Source organism: Hippocampus comes, unplaced genomic scaffold (genome assembly GCF_001891065.2).
Source record: "Hippocampus comes isolate QL1 unplaced genomic scaffold, H_comes_QL1_v1.1 scaffold9, whole genome shotgun sequence".
NCBI classification, from domain to species: Eukaryota; Metazoa; Chordata; class Actinopteri; order Syngnathiformes; family Syngnathidae; genus Hippocampus; species Hippocampus comes.
This window is the reverse complement of record NW_017805275.1, coordinates 5,238,891-5,254,694: the sequence shown is the minus strand read 5'-3', so window position 1 is coordinate 5,254,694 and position 15,804 is coordinate 5,238,891. Positions and strand designations below refer to the sequence as shown.

The window sequence follows — 15,804 nt, the reverse complement described above, 5'->3', positions numbered from 1 at the left end:
GAGAGAGAGAGAGAGAGAGAGAGAGAGAGAGAGAGAGAGAGAGAGAGATAGATAGATAGATAGATACATATACATACATATACATACCACACACACACACACACACACACACACACACACACACACACACACACACACACACACAAATAAATAAATCATGCTAGTACGTTGCAGCGAAATTAGTCTTTGCATGTCAGTGGTTTCAAACTCAAATGGATTTGTTTACTAGAGTACATTCATTTAGTTGGCATAAACACACACACAACAGAGGCAGAGCAAATACTAGACGCCATCAATCTACGAATGGGGGCGGGGAAGCAGACGCAAGCTCTAACCACACATTGGCCAGTAGAAGCAGCTCAAAAACCAAGTGTACCTGCAATACAGCCTTCTGCTTTACAATAAAAGACACAAGAGCACAAAGGCTATGAAAGCGTAGCTCAAATACGAAGACCCTGAAGAAGCCTCTCAAGTGACACTAGAAAAGAGAGCACTATGTTTGAGCAGAAATGAATAACAACGTACATTTTTGGAAATTGTTGCTTTTTCTTGAGAAATGACGGCAACTGCACTCCTGTAAGAGGACTCTCAGGAGAAAGCTATCAGAATGGTAAAAAAAAATAAATCCTTGTCCAAGCACACCAAATAAGAACGCTTGCATGCTCTCCATGTCGCTGAACGTGACTTTGACATGCCTCCTTTGGTATGTCAGCGCGGGCGATTCTTGGATGCCTTGGTCGTGTGTTTGATAAATCAAAAGTGAGGATTCCGATGTATTTGGGTTTGTCGCTGCTGGGCTGTGCGTGAGCCTTCTGACAAATGACTGAGCAGTCACTTCATCCCTGCCGACTTAGGAGACACATTCGTGAGTACACAGGCAAGCAGCGGTGCCACTTCTAATTGGAAAGAACAAACTTATCATGTCCATGGCTCTGCTGTGTCAGACTTTGGCCTTGAGGGGACCCTGCATCAGGTGCTGACAGCTGGACTTGTCTGAGCCACTGACACAGGTAACACAGGAAGTGGGAAAGACACCTAGGTCACCCGCTGTTGCAAGACCAAAAGATTGACAGGCACCTGAGAGCGAACCTTGTTGTTTTCTCACAATACAGTGGAACATCCAAAGGTCAAATGCGAAACGACTCAGTGAGCATCTAAAGGATTAACTTCACCAATGTTTTGCTTTTTCTTTTGCATTTCGTTTGTGTTTTTTGTGTCATTCAAAACTAGAAGGATACCAGTGATGGCAAAGCAGACAATTGCATCGGCAACCAAAGGAGGACTGCAGCTATCAGCTGCAATACCACTTATTTTGAGCCTTGGAATACAAGAGAGATAAGACAGTAGTTTTTTCTTTTTTCGACAATCAATTATTGTTTTAACTTACATTTAATATTTAAATGAAAGTAAGTAAAAAAAAAAAAAAAAAAAAAACCCAAACCAAAAAATGCACTTTATTCTTTGGCATTTGACGTAGCATGACTTAGATTCGATCTTAGTTTTACTGTTTGGTGCTTTCTACCATCTTTTTTACTTATTTATTGATTTATTGTTGTATACAGTGTATGTTAGTTGCTCCATGTACAGCACTTTGTATGCAGCGATGGCTGTTTGAAAGTGCTCTATAAATACAGTTGAGTTGAGAATTTAAGGTGTGCATAGCCGCAAACTATATTCTTGTCAAGAAACAGTAGGCGAGATAGTGGGCTCTGGAAAGAAATGATGCCACATTTGACAATGTCCGGTTTGCCAAAAATGGGTTGGCAGGAACCGCAAATGTGTCAAACTGTCAGCACAAAGTACTTTTCGCCTATTAAACTACATCTGAAAAGTAGTCTGACGACTGTTGCCAACTTATACTCGCTGCTCGTGGGTAGTAGCTAGCTGCTAGTCACTAGTCGCTAACGGTGGCGACTGGGATGTTATAAAATGGCAGCGTTACTAATTAGCGGGTTTTTAGCATCTTTAATTAGCCATCAAACATAATTTCAGGATGATTTTGTGTTGGTGATGGTGGCAACGGAATGTGATGGCAATAAAAACTGGCCTCAGGCCTTCCTTCAGTCTGGAAGATAAGTCAAGCGAGTCGTCACTCTGACAACTTTCACACAAAAGCTTTTATATGATAGCCAAAAATGTTATTTAATTCATTGCCTGTACAGGTGTTAAAGATTGTGTTTCTGACACTTTGAGCTTGTGACAAATTCATTTTACTTGATCATATGGAAAAACCGTTTTGAATTAGAGAACAACTTGCAAGTCAACCGGCGCCACAGAATGGATTGACTTCTACGATTCCACTGTAAACTAAAACTGTGTTTTCGCCATAAACTATGTTCACGAAGCACGTTGAATTTTCTGCCGCAGCACTGGAAAGCTAAAGTTATACACGTTGCCTTTATGGAGCGAGAGACGAGAGGAGGTTTTGGTCTAACAACAGCAGGACTGACATTAATCTGTTCATGCTCATGGAGGTCAGTATTGTGCTTTTGCTACAGGGGAATGTCAAGCATCCCTGGACAACCCATTCAATTGAATTTAATTTAATTACCGTTTGCTTGAGAGCTAATAGTACCAGATGCATCCAGATATCACCCTGAATGAGCATAGTGTGCCTCCATCCACTTGCCGGGTTAGGTTACTTCCACTTGCGCTTGACATCTGGTGATGTCTTTACATGAGCGATGTGCAACACGATACCTTGATTCACATCGGAAAATAACCTCTGTTTTAGCATGAGGGAGGCTGCTGCCGACAGAAGTGTAGCATTTCCCTCAGTGCTTTTTAAGCATGGAAGATTTCTCCTGCAGTTCCGCTGTTTGATGATGCGCAGGCAGCACAACCGCCATTGCCGGTTTGTACGTTTTCCTCTTCACGCTCACGCTGCGTTTTGCGCCTGTATTCACTTTCATCTTACTCCTTTCACCTTTAACCTCATATGCAGCTCGCCCGCTGTCATGCTATCTCTGGCTCTTCGTCACGGGGCTAATGTAGGACTGCAAATGCAGCAAGCTGCATCTCAGGCTACAGAGGATCGATATCCGTTGCTCAGTATCAGGCAAGGCACTCCCTGCCTCTTGGATTCTCTCACGAGAGACTGAGCAGGGAAACGAAACGCCCCTCGACTCTTACGACGTAAACATAGCACTCAGGCCACCATAATTCACGCTTTTATTGTCCATATTTACTACAGAGCTTCAGCTGCAAACAATAACAAATGTAGTAGCTGGTCTGACACAGCAGCATGGCTGGCTGGGACTATGTCTCTTAAATCAGAGAGCTCTATGAAATAAGAGCAGGGTCTTCATAAAATATAATGAGATATGTGGACAAAGTGGGATGATAAATCACTTTCGAGACTGTGACGACTAATAAGGACTAAAAATGATAGTGTACGTTTAATTGCTGAATGCAAGAGAAACAGAACCATTCGAGGGGAGATGTGGGCCAACATAAAGATGAGCAAATGACTTCTGGATGCAAAAAAATGCAAAAAGAAAGCCATAGGAAGCCAAGTGCCACAGGACAAGCAGGGGTTTGCCTGGGAGTTACCTGGACAGGTGGCCACACAGGCACTTTTCTGGACGTTCTGCCCCTCACAGGACGTGCCTCCGTTCAGTGGCGTGGGGTTGGTGCAGCTCCGACTCCTCTTCTGCCAGCCTCGCCCACACACAGCACTGCAGGATGACCAGGTGGTCCACGTGGACCAGCCGCCGTTGACTGTCAGACCGGCGCAAGGAGGGGCATGGTTTGGTGGGGTTAGGGGTTGGGAGAAGGTTGGAAGGGAGGATGGGATGAGGGGACAGAGCAGCCAGGATTACCCGACATGCACTAAGGACCAGACGGGCGTGTTCCGAGAATAATCGTGAGTGCTGCAGCGGTTCAAACGGAAGTTTGAGAGAGGGTGGCTGATTCCTGCACTTGAAGTTGTACTACAGCCACCTGAAGTGCAGATACGACTACATTAAGATGACCATATCCTAACCCGATTAATCCAAAGACATGAGAAACAATATGTTAAGATTATGCACAGTCAAATTGCCAAAGCCAAACAAACAGTGACACTCTTACTTAGTCACGTGTTACTCTAATATGTGCATGTTTTTTCCAGTAACTACTAATATTAACGTGTTCCATTCCCCAGTCAACTTCAGTGATCAGTGTCTTTCACCACAAAAGGCAGTTACAGTCACTAATAGTTAACGTATAATAAAATACAGGAAGACTCCCTATTCCTAACTCCCTATTACTCGCTAAAAGGGACTCAACCAACAACCCGTACATTGTGAAACAGGTAACAAAAGGGGAACTCTCGGATTTACAGTTTGAAAATAGTGAGCCACTGTGGGAGCCTGCAGCTTCACATTCTCGCCTGGGTGAATCGCATATGCGCCATGTCACATCTTCAGCACATTGACAATTCACTTGGCTATACTATACGACAAAAACAACAATAGAGGAAGCAGAGACATTCAGGTTTTCAAGCTGGAAATACAGTCAATATTTTGAGTTTGTGTCAGTCAGGTACAGATGGAAATATTAACGTTTGTTGTACACTCAGTGCTGCTGGCACAGTTATCTTAAAAAAACACGACATAAAAAAAAAAGGCATGGATTGCAGCTCAGGATGAATTGAAGTCCCACCAGGTTGAGTGGCTGCATGAGGTTTCCAAATGTAATCGTTATATTCGAAACTAGACTTTGCATCGATCTGATGGACTGAATCAAGATCGGTCGATATTTTGCATTTGATGCAAAATGGCAGATTGACTGTAATGTCAAAATTGGCACAATCCATCAATGACGTCATTGACCGGATCTGCGAAAAAAAGACATTATGTCAAACGCAGCCTCATTCAGTCCATGGTGGTTCTGTGCTGCCTTAGTGTATATGCGAGCCCAAAAGCTAATCTATTTTCAGCCTTGTCGCGTGTCAGGTGAGCGGAAAGCCTTTGCGCTGGGAGGCGGGAGTTCCGCCTCCGCACCGTCGACCATCGAGTCACAAAGTAATTGTGTTTGTGTGTTTTGATGTACATCAAAACACACAAACACACTACCTACAGTATGCATGTTATCTATTTAATCTGTTTATTCAAAATAGCTTTCATCACGCAGCGCAAGTTACGTGAACTTCTGGCCACGCAAATTCAGCCAATCACAGATGAAACCAGGAGGAAGGCGTGTTGCTTGAACCAACACGGAAATCGCTCCATTGCTGACAGACGGCAAACGATGCCAAACGAGGGTACGCGATATACTGCGTGAGTTGAGCTATTCTGGGGGGCGCGACTGGTGGTTTTAAATTTTTTGCTTTTAACCAATGAATTTTCGCTGTGGTGGGGGTCTACTGTAGAGTAAATATAGTTACTTGTGTCGATATAGTGAATTGGTGCTTGAGTATCGTTTTTTTTCAAACTTGCTGTTCACCCTCGACTATAAACAATGTAACGTCATGTAAATGTTAAGTTTCTTATGACACCAGTTAAATGTCAGGAAAAAAAGGAATCCTTTTATTATTAACATTTCATTAAAAAAACAATTTAAGTGACATGCAGAAAGACCTTTATTCATTTATTTTTACATAAAAACAAGAAGCCCATTTATGGTTAGTGACATTGAGAAAGACTTGTTTTTTTTAAATAAAATTAATCATGTTATGTTCGACCATTATTTTATTTTAAACTATTCTTTGTCACTGTTAAAATTACACTTTCAATGCATATCCTGAATGTAGCGGCTAAAGCAACATGTAATCTGTTACTTTTAAAATCAAGTAATCAGTAATGTAACTAAGACATGTTTTCAATCAACCAATTAGTGAAGTAACTGGTTACTTTTTCAAAGTAACCCTGGCACCACTGCAGACAAAGACTAAGGAAAACAAACTTTGTACACGGGAAAATGCAACTCAGAATTGAAGCGGGCATCGGTGCCTCATACATCACGGCAGTGCAAGTCATTAGGATTGTGGCGATCAAACATCCCCGATTGCCCCATTTCCCGTCATGCATCATGTTGTGTGAATTATAGAGCGGAGCCCTGTCATTACTTTACCCCAATTGCAATTGCAAAGTGCAGCACAATCTAGCTCAAGTCATTACAGCTCGTCCTGATGAACCAGCGAGTGCTCGTGTTCTTCAGCCGCACCAGTTGTCGGCACATCACCGGCGCTCCGCCGTTGATGGCAAGTAATTGCATCAAACTATCTTCTAATCTGCACCTCCCTGCATCTAACTGTGCTTGTTTCATCTCCGATGATACAGTGGTCCTGATCCTGATGTATTGACTTGAACAGCGCCATTTTTCCTTCTCTGGACACTCACCCCGCCCCCAATTTGCCCCTCTTAACTTTCGCCTGGGCTTGTCGTGACTGAATCATTTCCTTGTCCTCTCGATGCGACTGATTGCCCGCCACAGCGAGGTAAATTGCCAGGCAACACAAGCCCTGATTACCTCTTAGCACAGAATGCAGTCTTACCAGCCAGGCTGTGATAAAATGCATTTCTGGCCCTCTGTTGAACCCTTTGAAATGTAGCCGTTATTATGACCCACTGCAGCTAGCTAGATCAACTAGCATGGCGGACACACGGTTTGTTCTTCTGAGGCACAGTAGGTGAGCAGCGAAAAGGAAACGAGAGAGCTTTGCTTATGATTTAGCCTCAATTCAATCCACAACAAGTGATTAATTTGTCATCTTTTCAAACACAGTGAATGGAGGGAGGAAATAAACGTGCACGCCACAAAGCAATCTGTTGGCAATTTTGCAGATACAGTACTTAAATGAGAATTATTGTTTGTCAAAGACACCATTATCCCACCTTCAATGTCTAAACACTGGATACGCAAAGTTTCATCTTCTCCACTGCCGAGCGGCTTGACAGTTCACTTTAAAATGCAGATGCACAACACAGCTACAGTACATGGTCAAAACACTGCCTTTCTTTAGGAGGTTTAGTCAAGGTGGTTTAGTCAAAAACTAGTCTATTGTATTTTGATGTGCATATTTCTGGATTATTGATTGCATTCTAAATACTTTTATACGGCGGCAGTGGTTAGCGCGTCGACCTTCCAGTGCAGAGGTACCGAGTTCAATTCCAGCTCCGGCCTCCCTGTGTGGGGTTTGCATGTTCTCCCCGTGCTTGCGTGGGTTTTCTCCGGGTACTCCGGTTTCCTCCCACATTCCAAAAACATGCATGGCAGGCTGATTGAACACTCTAAATTGTCCCCTGGTGTGGGTGTTCGTCTGTGTGTGCCCTGTAATTGGCTGGCAACCGTTCAAGGTGTCCCCCGCTTACTGCCCGAAGACAGCTGGGATAGGTTCCAGCACCCCCGCGACCCTTGTGAGGATGAAGCGGATCGGAAAATGGATGGCTGGATGGATACTTATATACTGGAATGAAAGGTGTGCTGTTTCCATAATTAACTAGTTTGTCCAAAATCTCAACTCATTTGAAGGAAGCATATTTTTAAACTATCCAAACTCACTGTGTTAGACATAGTGTGCCCCCAACTTTTTGTTTGTTTTTTTGTTTTTGTTTTTTTTTTTTGCTTGCCACATTTTTTTTTTCTCCATTTTACTTCAACAGCCTTCAATCTACTGAGACTGCGAGCAGAAAAAGGCAGCAGAGCCACAATGTTAAACGGTAATTGATCTTCAAGTCTCAACAACCTGAGCATGAGAACTGCATCACATATTCAATTTTGGCGAGTAAATTCCCACCAACAGCGTTATTTCACAGGGGATGTGACTACTAACAAGGTAGCTGCCGTTTGTTCAAAACACATTTACAAACATAAACTCACGGTCGCAGTCAAATATTGCGGAAGCCAAAGACAAATGTTTTTGATGCATTTTAAATCCAATGAAAGGCTAAAAGCGATTGAACGCATTCCCTGCTATGGCATACTTCATTTGCGGCATATACAGTAGTGTGTCATGTCAACAACAAACCTGTTTATAGTGTCTTGCAGTTCAAATTAAGATGTAATTAAAGGAAATTCTATAAAAATCCAGTAATGACTTTTCTTTGCTGCATTTGAATGAAAAGGTCAGTCAAGCTAAACAAGACGCAACATGACTTACAGTTGATTTGATTTCTCCAAACATATCGGGCCCGCACGCTTTGGGAAAGTGAACTCTTTGCGTTCACCTCCGAGCTGCCAGAATATTAAGAATTGGCCATCCACTTCATCCTATCACATTGTTAACCCCATCAAAGGGTCATGTGTACACTGATTTGTCTTTAAACAAAAGATCCAATGAACACATGGCTGAGTCATGATTACTCTCAACCTATTAGAAAGTACATTGTGGTTCTGGAATTACACAAAACTTTTAAATTAATCCAAACATGGGCAAATTACACATTGGGATAATTCTAATGGTCTGTTTAATTCCCATGGAAAGTTTCCAGTGTTGAAAAATTCACTGCATTTTGTGAGCCTTCCTATTGAGTCCACACAGAACTTGACAATAGTCTAATATTAACAGTGTCACATGAGCATACTACTGCATATTGTTATTGTTGAACAATTGGGATTAGAAGACGCAAGTTCCCCCTGCCCCCGGCTTTAACCTCTTTGGTTGAACGACACACCTTATTTGCAAATGTTCCCTATCCCAGGGGCAACATGCTTGCACATACAGTATACCTGGCTTCTCTTTAACGTCCTCATGAATTTTCTGCTGAGCTCTATGCTGAAGTGTTTACTGCGAACATAAAAAAAAAAAACCCCAAAAAAAACGGCATACATGAAACCATTCAGATTGGAAATCTGAGCAACTCTGCTCAAGCGCGGAACCTCATCATGCTGAAAAACAGGCGATGACAAAGACTTCAGAGGGTTTGGTGAGCAGGACAATGTTGAATAAATACAGCAATCTGAACCCTATTTATGGTTGCAAAGTTTTGTTGTGGCTTTTTGCACTTTTTTGTGCTTGTTTGTTTCTTTGTTTTCTGTTGCAGTGGTATGTATAAGAGAAGTCGTTTAAAATACATCATACTTTTGTTTAAGTAAAGTTTATACATCAGGGTTTTTTTTTTTTTAACGTTGCAGATGTGAGTTATATACCAGAGCACTTCATAGACCAAATATTACAGTATTCCTATGTGACCCATGAGACGAATCCCAGTCATCCAAACAGTCTATCCTTTGAAGATGAGTGTCCACCTACCATAGATCAGGACTGTGGCAGAGTTGCTTTTGCGGCGAGCGACGATGTTCTTGGCCACGCACGTGTAGTTGCCCGTGTCAGCCAGCCGGGCCTTCTTGATGACAAGATTGTGGTCGGCCGTGATGAAGAAATTGGGGTCGCTCTGTGGGTCGATCACATCCTCGTTCCTCTGCCACTCCACCTAAAAGAGAGTTTGATTGGTTGAAAAGTGCAACTGATCCCAACACGCTGCACCAGCCACGCACGGTAAGAGCCACAGAGCCGTAAACGGGAGGCACAGTGAGCTTTCTTTTGTGTTGATGTTATCCCTAAACGTTATTTTGATGAAATTCATCTCTTTATACACCTGGCTGATAAAAGTATTTTGTCTTTCATTTTGTAACAGCTGGAGATCTCTGCGGCACTGTACAAATTCGGAATGCTTTTTAAATTTCAGTTCTTTTTGCACTCTCGGATTTCCTTGGTTGTTTTCTTAGTCTCATTTGACCTTCTGCCTTCTTGAGGGTGCTGCAACACTGTTGTCGGTATTATTGCCCCATGTGATGCACATAATTGGGCTCTCTTTTTCGTCTGCGCGCCCCTTATGTTCTCCTGTGGTGACTTCTGCTCTGATGCCCTTTTTTTGTCGAGCTGTGGGCTGGCACTTTCCTTCCTACTTCTCTGCAAGCTGTCCCCACACTGTCCAACTGTGATTGACTAGTTGGCTGTTTGCGGTCCCCGGGTGGTCTGAATGGCTCGCACAACCTATGCAGTCATTAGAACAATTTTTGACCTTCCCTTTGTTTAAAAGTGAGACAAGTTACCAAACTCAGGTTCAGTTCACCATTTTACCATTTGTAGGGCTGCCACACGTTACGGATTGTCCACATTTTGTGACGGAAATCACCCGTTCAACCGTAGCTGTGATTGTTCTGGATATTGAAGGAAAAAAAAAAATCATGGGTGAAATGGCTGAAAAAGCTTGCAAAAATAGTTGGTAGATAACAGCGATATATATTTGTGAATATGCCGATTGCTGGGACTGCAACATATCCAGCTGAGCTATGTAGTTTGGTGGTTCATTATGTTATGTAAGAATTTTTAAGGATACAAATTACATGAGAAGAAATTGTTTTATTTTGAGTATTTTTATGGAAGTTGAAACAAGTTAATGCTGGGGTGGAAGTGTTTCAAAGCCTGTTTTGTGTGTGTGTGTGTGTGTGTGTGTGTGTGTGTGTGTGTGTGTGTGTGTGTGTTTAGGGCAGGGTAATAATAATTTAGGATTTCTCATTATAGTTAGTTTTTAATTTCAGTTTGAATCATTTTTTTAATTCACTTAGTATGAATAATTTTTGAGAACACGTTTTTCGTTTTCATTTTATTAAATACTTCTTTTTTATTTTCGTTTTTATAAGTTTTCATGTTAGTTTATTAGAACCGAGTGAGTGCAGGATTAAAAAAAAAAAGGTCAGCAAGTACTGTGTAATAGTTTTCGTTGCTTTTATTAATGTGTTGATTTTATAAATGTAAAAAATGTCATTTGTAACCGAGCCTTCAGTTTTTATTGTCAAATATTTTTTCCATTTTTGTTTTCATCATTTTGTTTTCAATCCATAATAACCTTGACTGGGAGAAAGCAAATCTCAGCGGGGAAAGAAACAACAAAAGACAAAACTTGTTTTGAATAATGTCATTGTCATTTGCCTTTCCTACACATGAAGGGGGAAAAAATGCTAGATTTTAGTGACAAGAAAACAACAATTTTTTCAAAACCACATTGCCCAGCCCAGGCATTGAGAGATTCTCCAAACCAATGAAAGTAACATTACTGTATTCTAGCAGTAAGATATCCATGTGGAAAAAAGACATCTTGAATGGTTGGAAAATGTGCGAGGCACTCTCTCGGCTAGTACCCACAACATCATTTTCCCTGCATTCGATATTTGTTCTTACCTTTCCAAAGCTTACCGCGATGACAGATATACTATTTGCTAGAAGATGTCAACAGCCAGGTCAGTGAAACACTGACACGCACCAGTGTTACAGCTGGACAACGTGACTTGAACAGACCAAGTATGTACGAGAGCGAGCAAAGAGACCAGGAAAAAAAAAAGTGAGGAAAACTGAGCCATTAATTATAGATGGGCCTTTAGAAATGCCAAACGCAGAGTGAAGCCTCCCAGCTTATCCCGGTGATATGACGAGCCCATGTGATATATAGCAACTTAGAGATGTGGGAAGGATAATAAATCAATAAAAGCTGGTAATTAGAGGTGTAATTTATCCATAGGGGCTGTCCGCTCTGCGGTGAAAGCCGGAGAGATGCCAGGGAGATGATCACTGAGCCTCCATTTGCCCTTTGTCCTCCCGGTGAAGAAAGGCTAAATGGATGCGAGAAGCGGGCCTATAAATATCTCCCATATATTCTCACCTCGGGTTGTGGCACTCCCTCGGGGGGATGGCAGCGCAGTGACACCTCCTGGTCCAATGCCACCTCTTTAGCCTGAGGCTCCTGCTCAAAGTTCTTTCTCAAGTCTTGAGGAGAGAGCACAAAGAAAAGGCAACCAATTAGGCTATTTGTAACTGCATGCGCTGTGTAAAGGAAAGCTCCGGCAAGCTAAATCTCGAAATGTTCGCGAGCGCGTCGCACTCCAGTTGGCCCCCGAAGCCACGCAGGGATTGGTGGCACCAACCATGTTGCTTATTGCAGCCTGCCTGGCTGCTTCAGAGATGCTTGTCTTGCTGCCAGAGGGGCCCGGCATCAAGCAAAAGCAATTGCATTAGCTACCGCTCACTCCGTCCCTCCTCCCTCGCGTGCCACCCACTCTCTCCGGCAGCCGCCTGCCTGCAGCTTCCATCTGTAAGAGGGCTTGGAGCAGCCACACGAAAACAAAGCCCAGAGGCACCTGGACAAGAGCTCCCGCAAGCTTGGCTGACTGCATGAGGCTTCGCATTTCAACTCATTGAATATTTTCGCTGTTGCAATCAGCGTTGCGATATATGTGCCCATGAGTCAGGCAGAACGTTACACATACAGGTTGAGCTGGCATCGCTCATTCTTTTCTGGGTAAGGCCGATTTACATCTGATGAGCCAGACAGGCCACTGATAGCTAGCAGCCTGGCACTAATTTGATGTGTCCGCCCCGGGTTTGCACTCAGAGTGAATCGATGTGTTGCCGTGACGCGAGGGGGCACAGGGCGCGGCTGCGAGCTGTTGAATGGTGAATTCCTTTTAACTAATGGGAGAGCCTGTCCTCAGAGGAGCGTTGAGACGGAGTGTTTTCGCAAACGGAGTCAAGCGCACGCACAAGAAGTGACATGTAAGCACACGCAAGAGACGTAAGGAAAATGAACACGGAGCTTATGCGGACGTGTTATCGCCTTATGTAATAATTAGGGCTGAACACTTCAATTCAAATTGACATCACAATGTAGTACGGTGCAATTTTCATCGACTGAAATTTGGGCGGCAAAAAAAATAAACTTTCATTTTGGGCGACTTTATTATCATTTATTTATATTTTTTAACATATATGTATATTTGATTTATTTATTTAATTAGTGTGTAAAGTTCAGTGCGTGAGAAATCATGTTTACATATCGTTTCATGAAACATGAAAATGTGAAGAGGTAAAGCCGGATTTGTTTGCATTATCGTGGAAATCTGACTTAAGAGTTACCGATTTACTCTTTGTTCACGCCACACGTGTTTGCTAGAACTTTGTGAACGCTCAAAAGACTGCATGTCCAAAATTTTAGTCAGTTAACAACTCAACTTGAAAAAGATAAACTTTCATATTAGTTCATGGTTCATTGGCCTTTATTGCAGTGCAAGCCAAGACCAGAACATTTTTATACAATGAATTGACCTTGCTTATTGTAATACAGTACGGATTCACTTATTGCTTGTATTTGTTCAAAAATACAGAAGAGGTTCATGTAATAATCACATACTGAATCACAATTACAATATTGAGGCGAAAGAAAAAACAAACCTCCAACGACTTGATTCTTTTTCAAAATCGTTTGGCTCTAACGACTGCCTGAACCCTCGAACAGGGTTCAATGATGAAGCCTGTCTTATGAAGGTCCTGTTATGGGGGGCCGGCGCAGAGGGGGTGGGGGGTTGTTGTCTAGAATAATGCATATTTATGTGGCAATTAACAGACAGAATGCGTGAAAACACTCAAACGGAAAAGGGCTTCCTCTAATAAAGCTTTGAGGTTGCCGCAGAGGATGCGCCTGTGTCCCCCAGACAGATTTATGGTTGGTACATTGCAATAAATTTAGAATCTGTTTTTACTCAGCTGCTTTTATCTGGATCATTGCTGATACAGTCTATTTCGTGGGGGGGGGGAAAAAAAAAGGTCATGAATACTCCCAATTTAGTGTGGCGCTTTTTAAAACACCCCTTCCTAAAAGGTGGAAGAGCCGCTGCAGGAGGAAGCATGAGGAGATAGAGGTCACTAATAACACAATGGGGATTATTATGCTCTTATTCCATCCCATTAAGTTATATGCAGTGTCCTCTTCTGCAGATTCCCATGCATAATATCATGGTACAGTGGAACCTCCAAAGTCAAACGCCCCAAACGTTATGCATGTTGGAGTTCAGCCAAAGATTTCTGGGGAAAAATCCATCCAGAAAGTCAAACAAAACCCAAGGTCAAACCACAATCTCATTCAAGACATTTGCAAATATTGTCAGACTTCAGATTTTTTTTTTTTTTTTTTTTTTTTTGGATTGCGACCACAAAAGGGCCCCAATGAGCGTAAGACAAATTTTGCTCGATAGCAATTACAAATTTGCCAAGCAGAGGTTTACGTGAACAGGCTGCTGGTGAAATCATCCTGGTTAATGACCAGGATCAAATGGCCGCAGAAGCTTGTCAACAAAGAATATTATTTTTCCGGGGCGAAAAATGTGTACGTCACTTCCCAACCACCACTAATGCGTGTGCATTCATCACTATTGTTTTAACAAACAACGAACCGCAATGCTTGGCCTAAGATCTTTTGGAGAAAACAAATTCATTTATTTATTATTTGACCAACTTGAAAGTCAACCAGCCTCACAGAACACATTGTGTTGGACTTGCACTAGAATAGTTTGAAAGTGCACTCACAAGCAATCCTGATGTACGCTTTTTGGCTCTTCTGGGTTCCTGTGGTGCTCCAGGCGACACACTGACACCAGTATTCATCGAGGCCGAAGATCTTCTCCACCTGCTGCCTGGTGATTTCGATTGTCACCTCCATGACTGGCAGAGCTGCGAAGCAAAAAGATGCATTTTGTCCCTTTTGCACAAATCGAGCCATGCCATTTGGAAATCAGTGGAAAATGAACAAGTGGAAAACTCTAATATTACACAAACAGAGTGCTTGTTAACTGAGGAAAATGAGAAGAGCCTGCAGGCATCACCGGTGTCGTTTGAAAGGAGGAAAAAAAACACTTGGGATGAAATACAGAAATGCAAAAAAAAAAAAAAAAAAAACCACACACACAGCAGATAAACTACTCAGCCTATCCAGCTCCTCGAAAGTTACAATGTGCAGATAATTAAATCTCAGGAATACAATCCAAAAGTGGCTTTATTGCGAAAAGACCGTGGTCACCAAACAAGATTGGGACAAATCTCTGATAATACGATTCCATCTTGTCAAGAGTGCTGAGTTCATATTTGGGAGACAAGTTTTCATTATCCTTTAACCTTATATTGACAATCCAATCCGGATCTATTTTCTTCATCTTGATCACTGGCCTCCTGTCCTACTTTCTCGCCACTTGCTGAAGGGATCTCCCCGTATCCCCTATCTGATCTTTCCTCTCGGGGGTCTTTTTCCACAAAGGTTTTGAACCTTTCATATCAACACAAAACATTGCGGGGAGCCTCAGAGGACACATCAGCCAGACCGATAATGCAGCGTCTACACACCGGCTGTATATTTCAGTCTCAATGGAGTGTCGCTCTCCAATTGCCATTTGCATAAAAGCACTTTGTGACACTCCCGCATTTCACATACACTTGAGCTGTCTGTTGTGATCGTTTTCAGCTCCAGACATGAGTTGGCGGGAGCTTGACTAAGTGGCACCTATCTGACCATCAAACCTCGATAGCAATTAAGTGAAGGGCTTGCTTGCACAGGTTGGAGATATTAAGAAAATACGTTGATTTTGCAATCAATCAATACATCAATCAATCAATCAATAATAGAGGCTCTGCTTGGTCTTGCACGATCACAGGATCTGTCCTATGACAGGCATCCAATAATGACATTAAATAAACATTTAAATTAAAAAAAAATGTGAATATTTCAGGAAAAAAATGCAATGAGTAGTAGTTTAAATAAAATTGGGATCAGTACTTTTTGACTGCCTTTTGTATATGGCTGACTGTCACTGTAAAGTGACCTCAAGTAACAAGATGGACACTCACTGGATTTGACAAGGGAAGCAAAAGGAATCTTCCTCCCTCAAATCAGCACCATACCAACATTGTTTTTTGCTCTTAAAATGTCAAATGAGATAAAAGATAAATATATTTAGTGGTACATCACAAAACTGCCCATGTCTTCCACATACTGTAGGCTCGACCAAACTACAAATTTCAGTGGAACCGCTCAGGTCAAACACGCCGAGGTTATTCTT

The 15,804-nt window shown here is 42.3% G+C and overlaps 1 protein-coding gene across 5 annotated transcripts in view; it reads right to left on the bottom strand.

The window, feature by feature from the left end:
- The window catches only part of unc5a (unc-5 netrin receptor A), a 178,960-nt gene that overhangs the window by 46,526 nt on the left and 116,630 nt on the right, over window positions 1-15,804 (bottom strand). For 3 of the 5 annotated variants that reach the window (XM_019870065.1, XM_019870066.1, XM_019870067.1), the window contains exons 3-5: window positions 14,282-14,425; window positions 11,586-11,689; window positions 9,176-9,356 (exon numbers count right to left, since the gene is read on the bottom strand). In XM_019870065.1, the coding sequence (XP_019725624.1) occupies window positions 9,176-9,356; window positions 11,586-11,689; window positions 14,282-14,425 (429 nt within the window). Of the gene's footprint in view, window positions 1-3,552; window positions 3,721-9,175; window positions 9,357-11,585; window positions 11,690-14,281; window positions 14,426-15,804 lie in introns of all 5 variants that reach the window. The other 2 variants (XM_019870063.1, XM_019870064.1) reach the window with 1 other exon arrangement.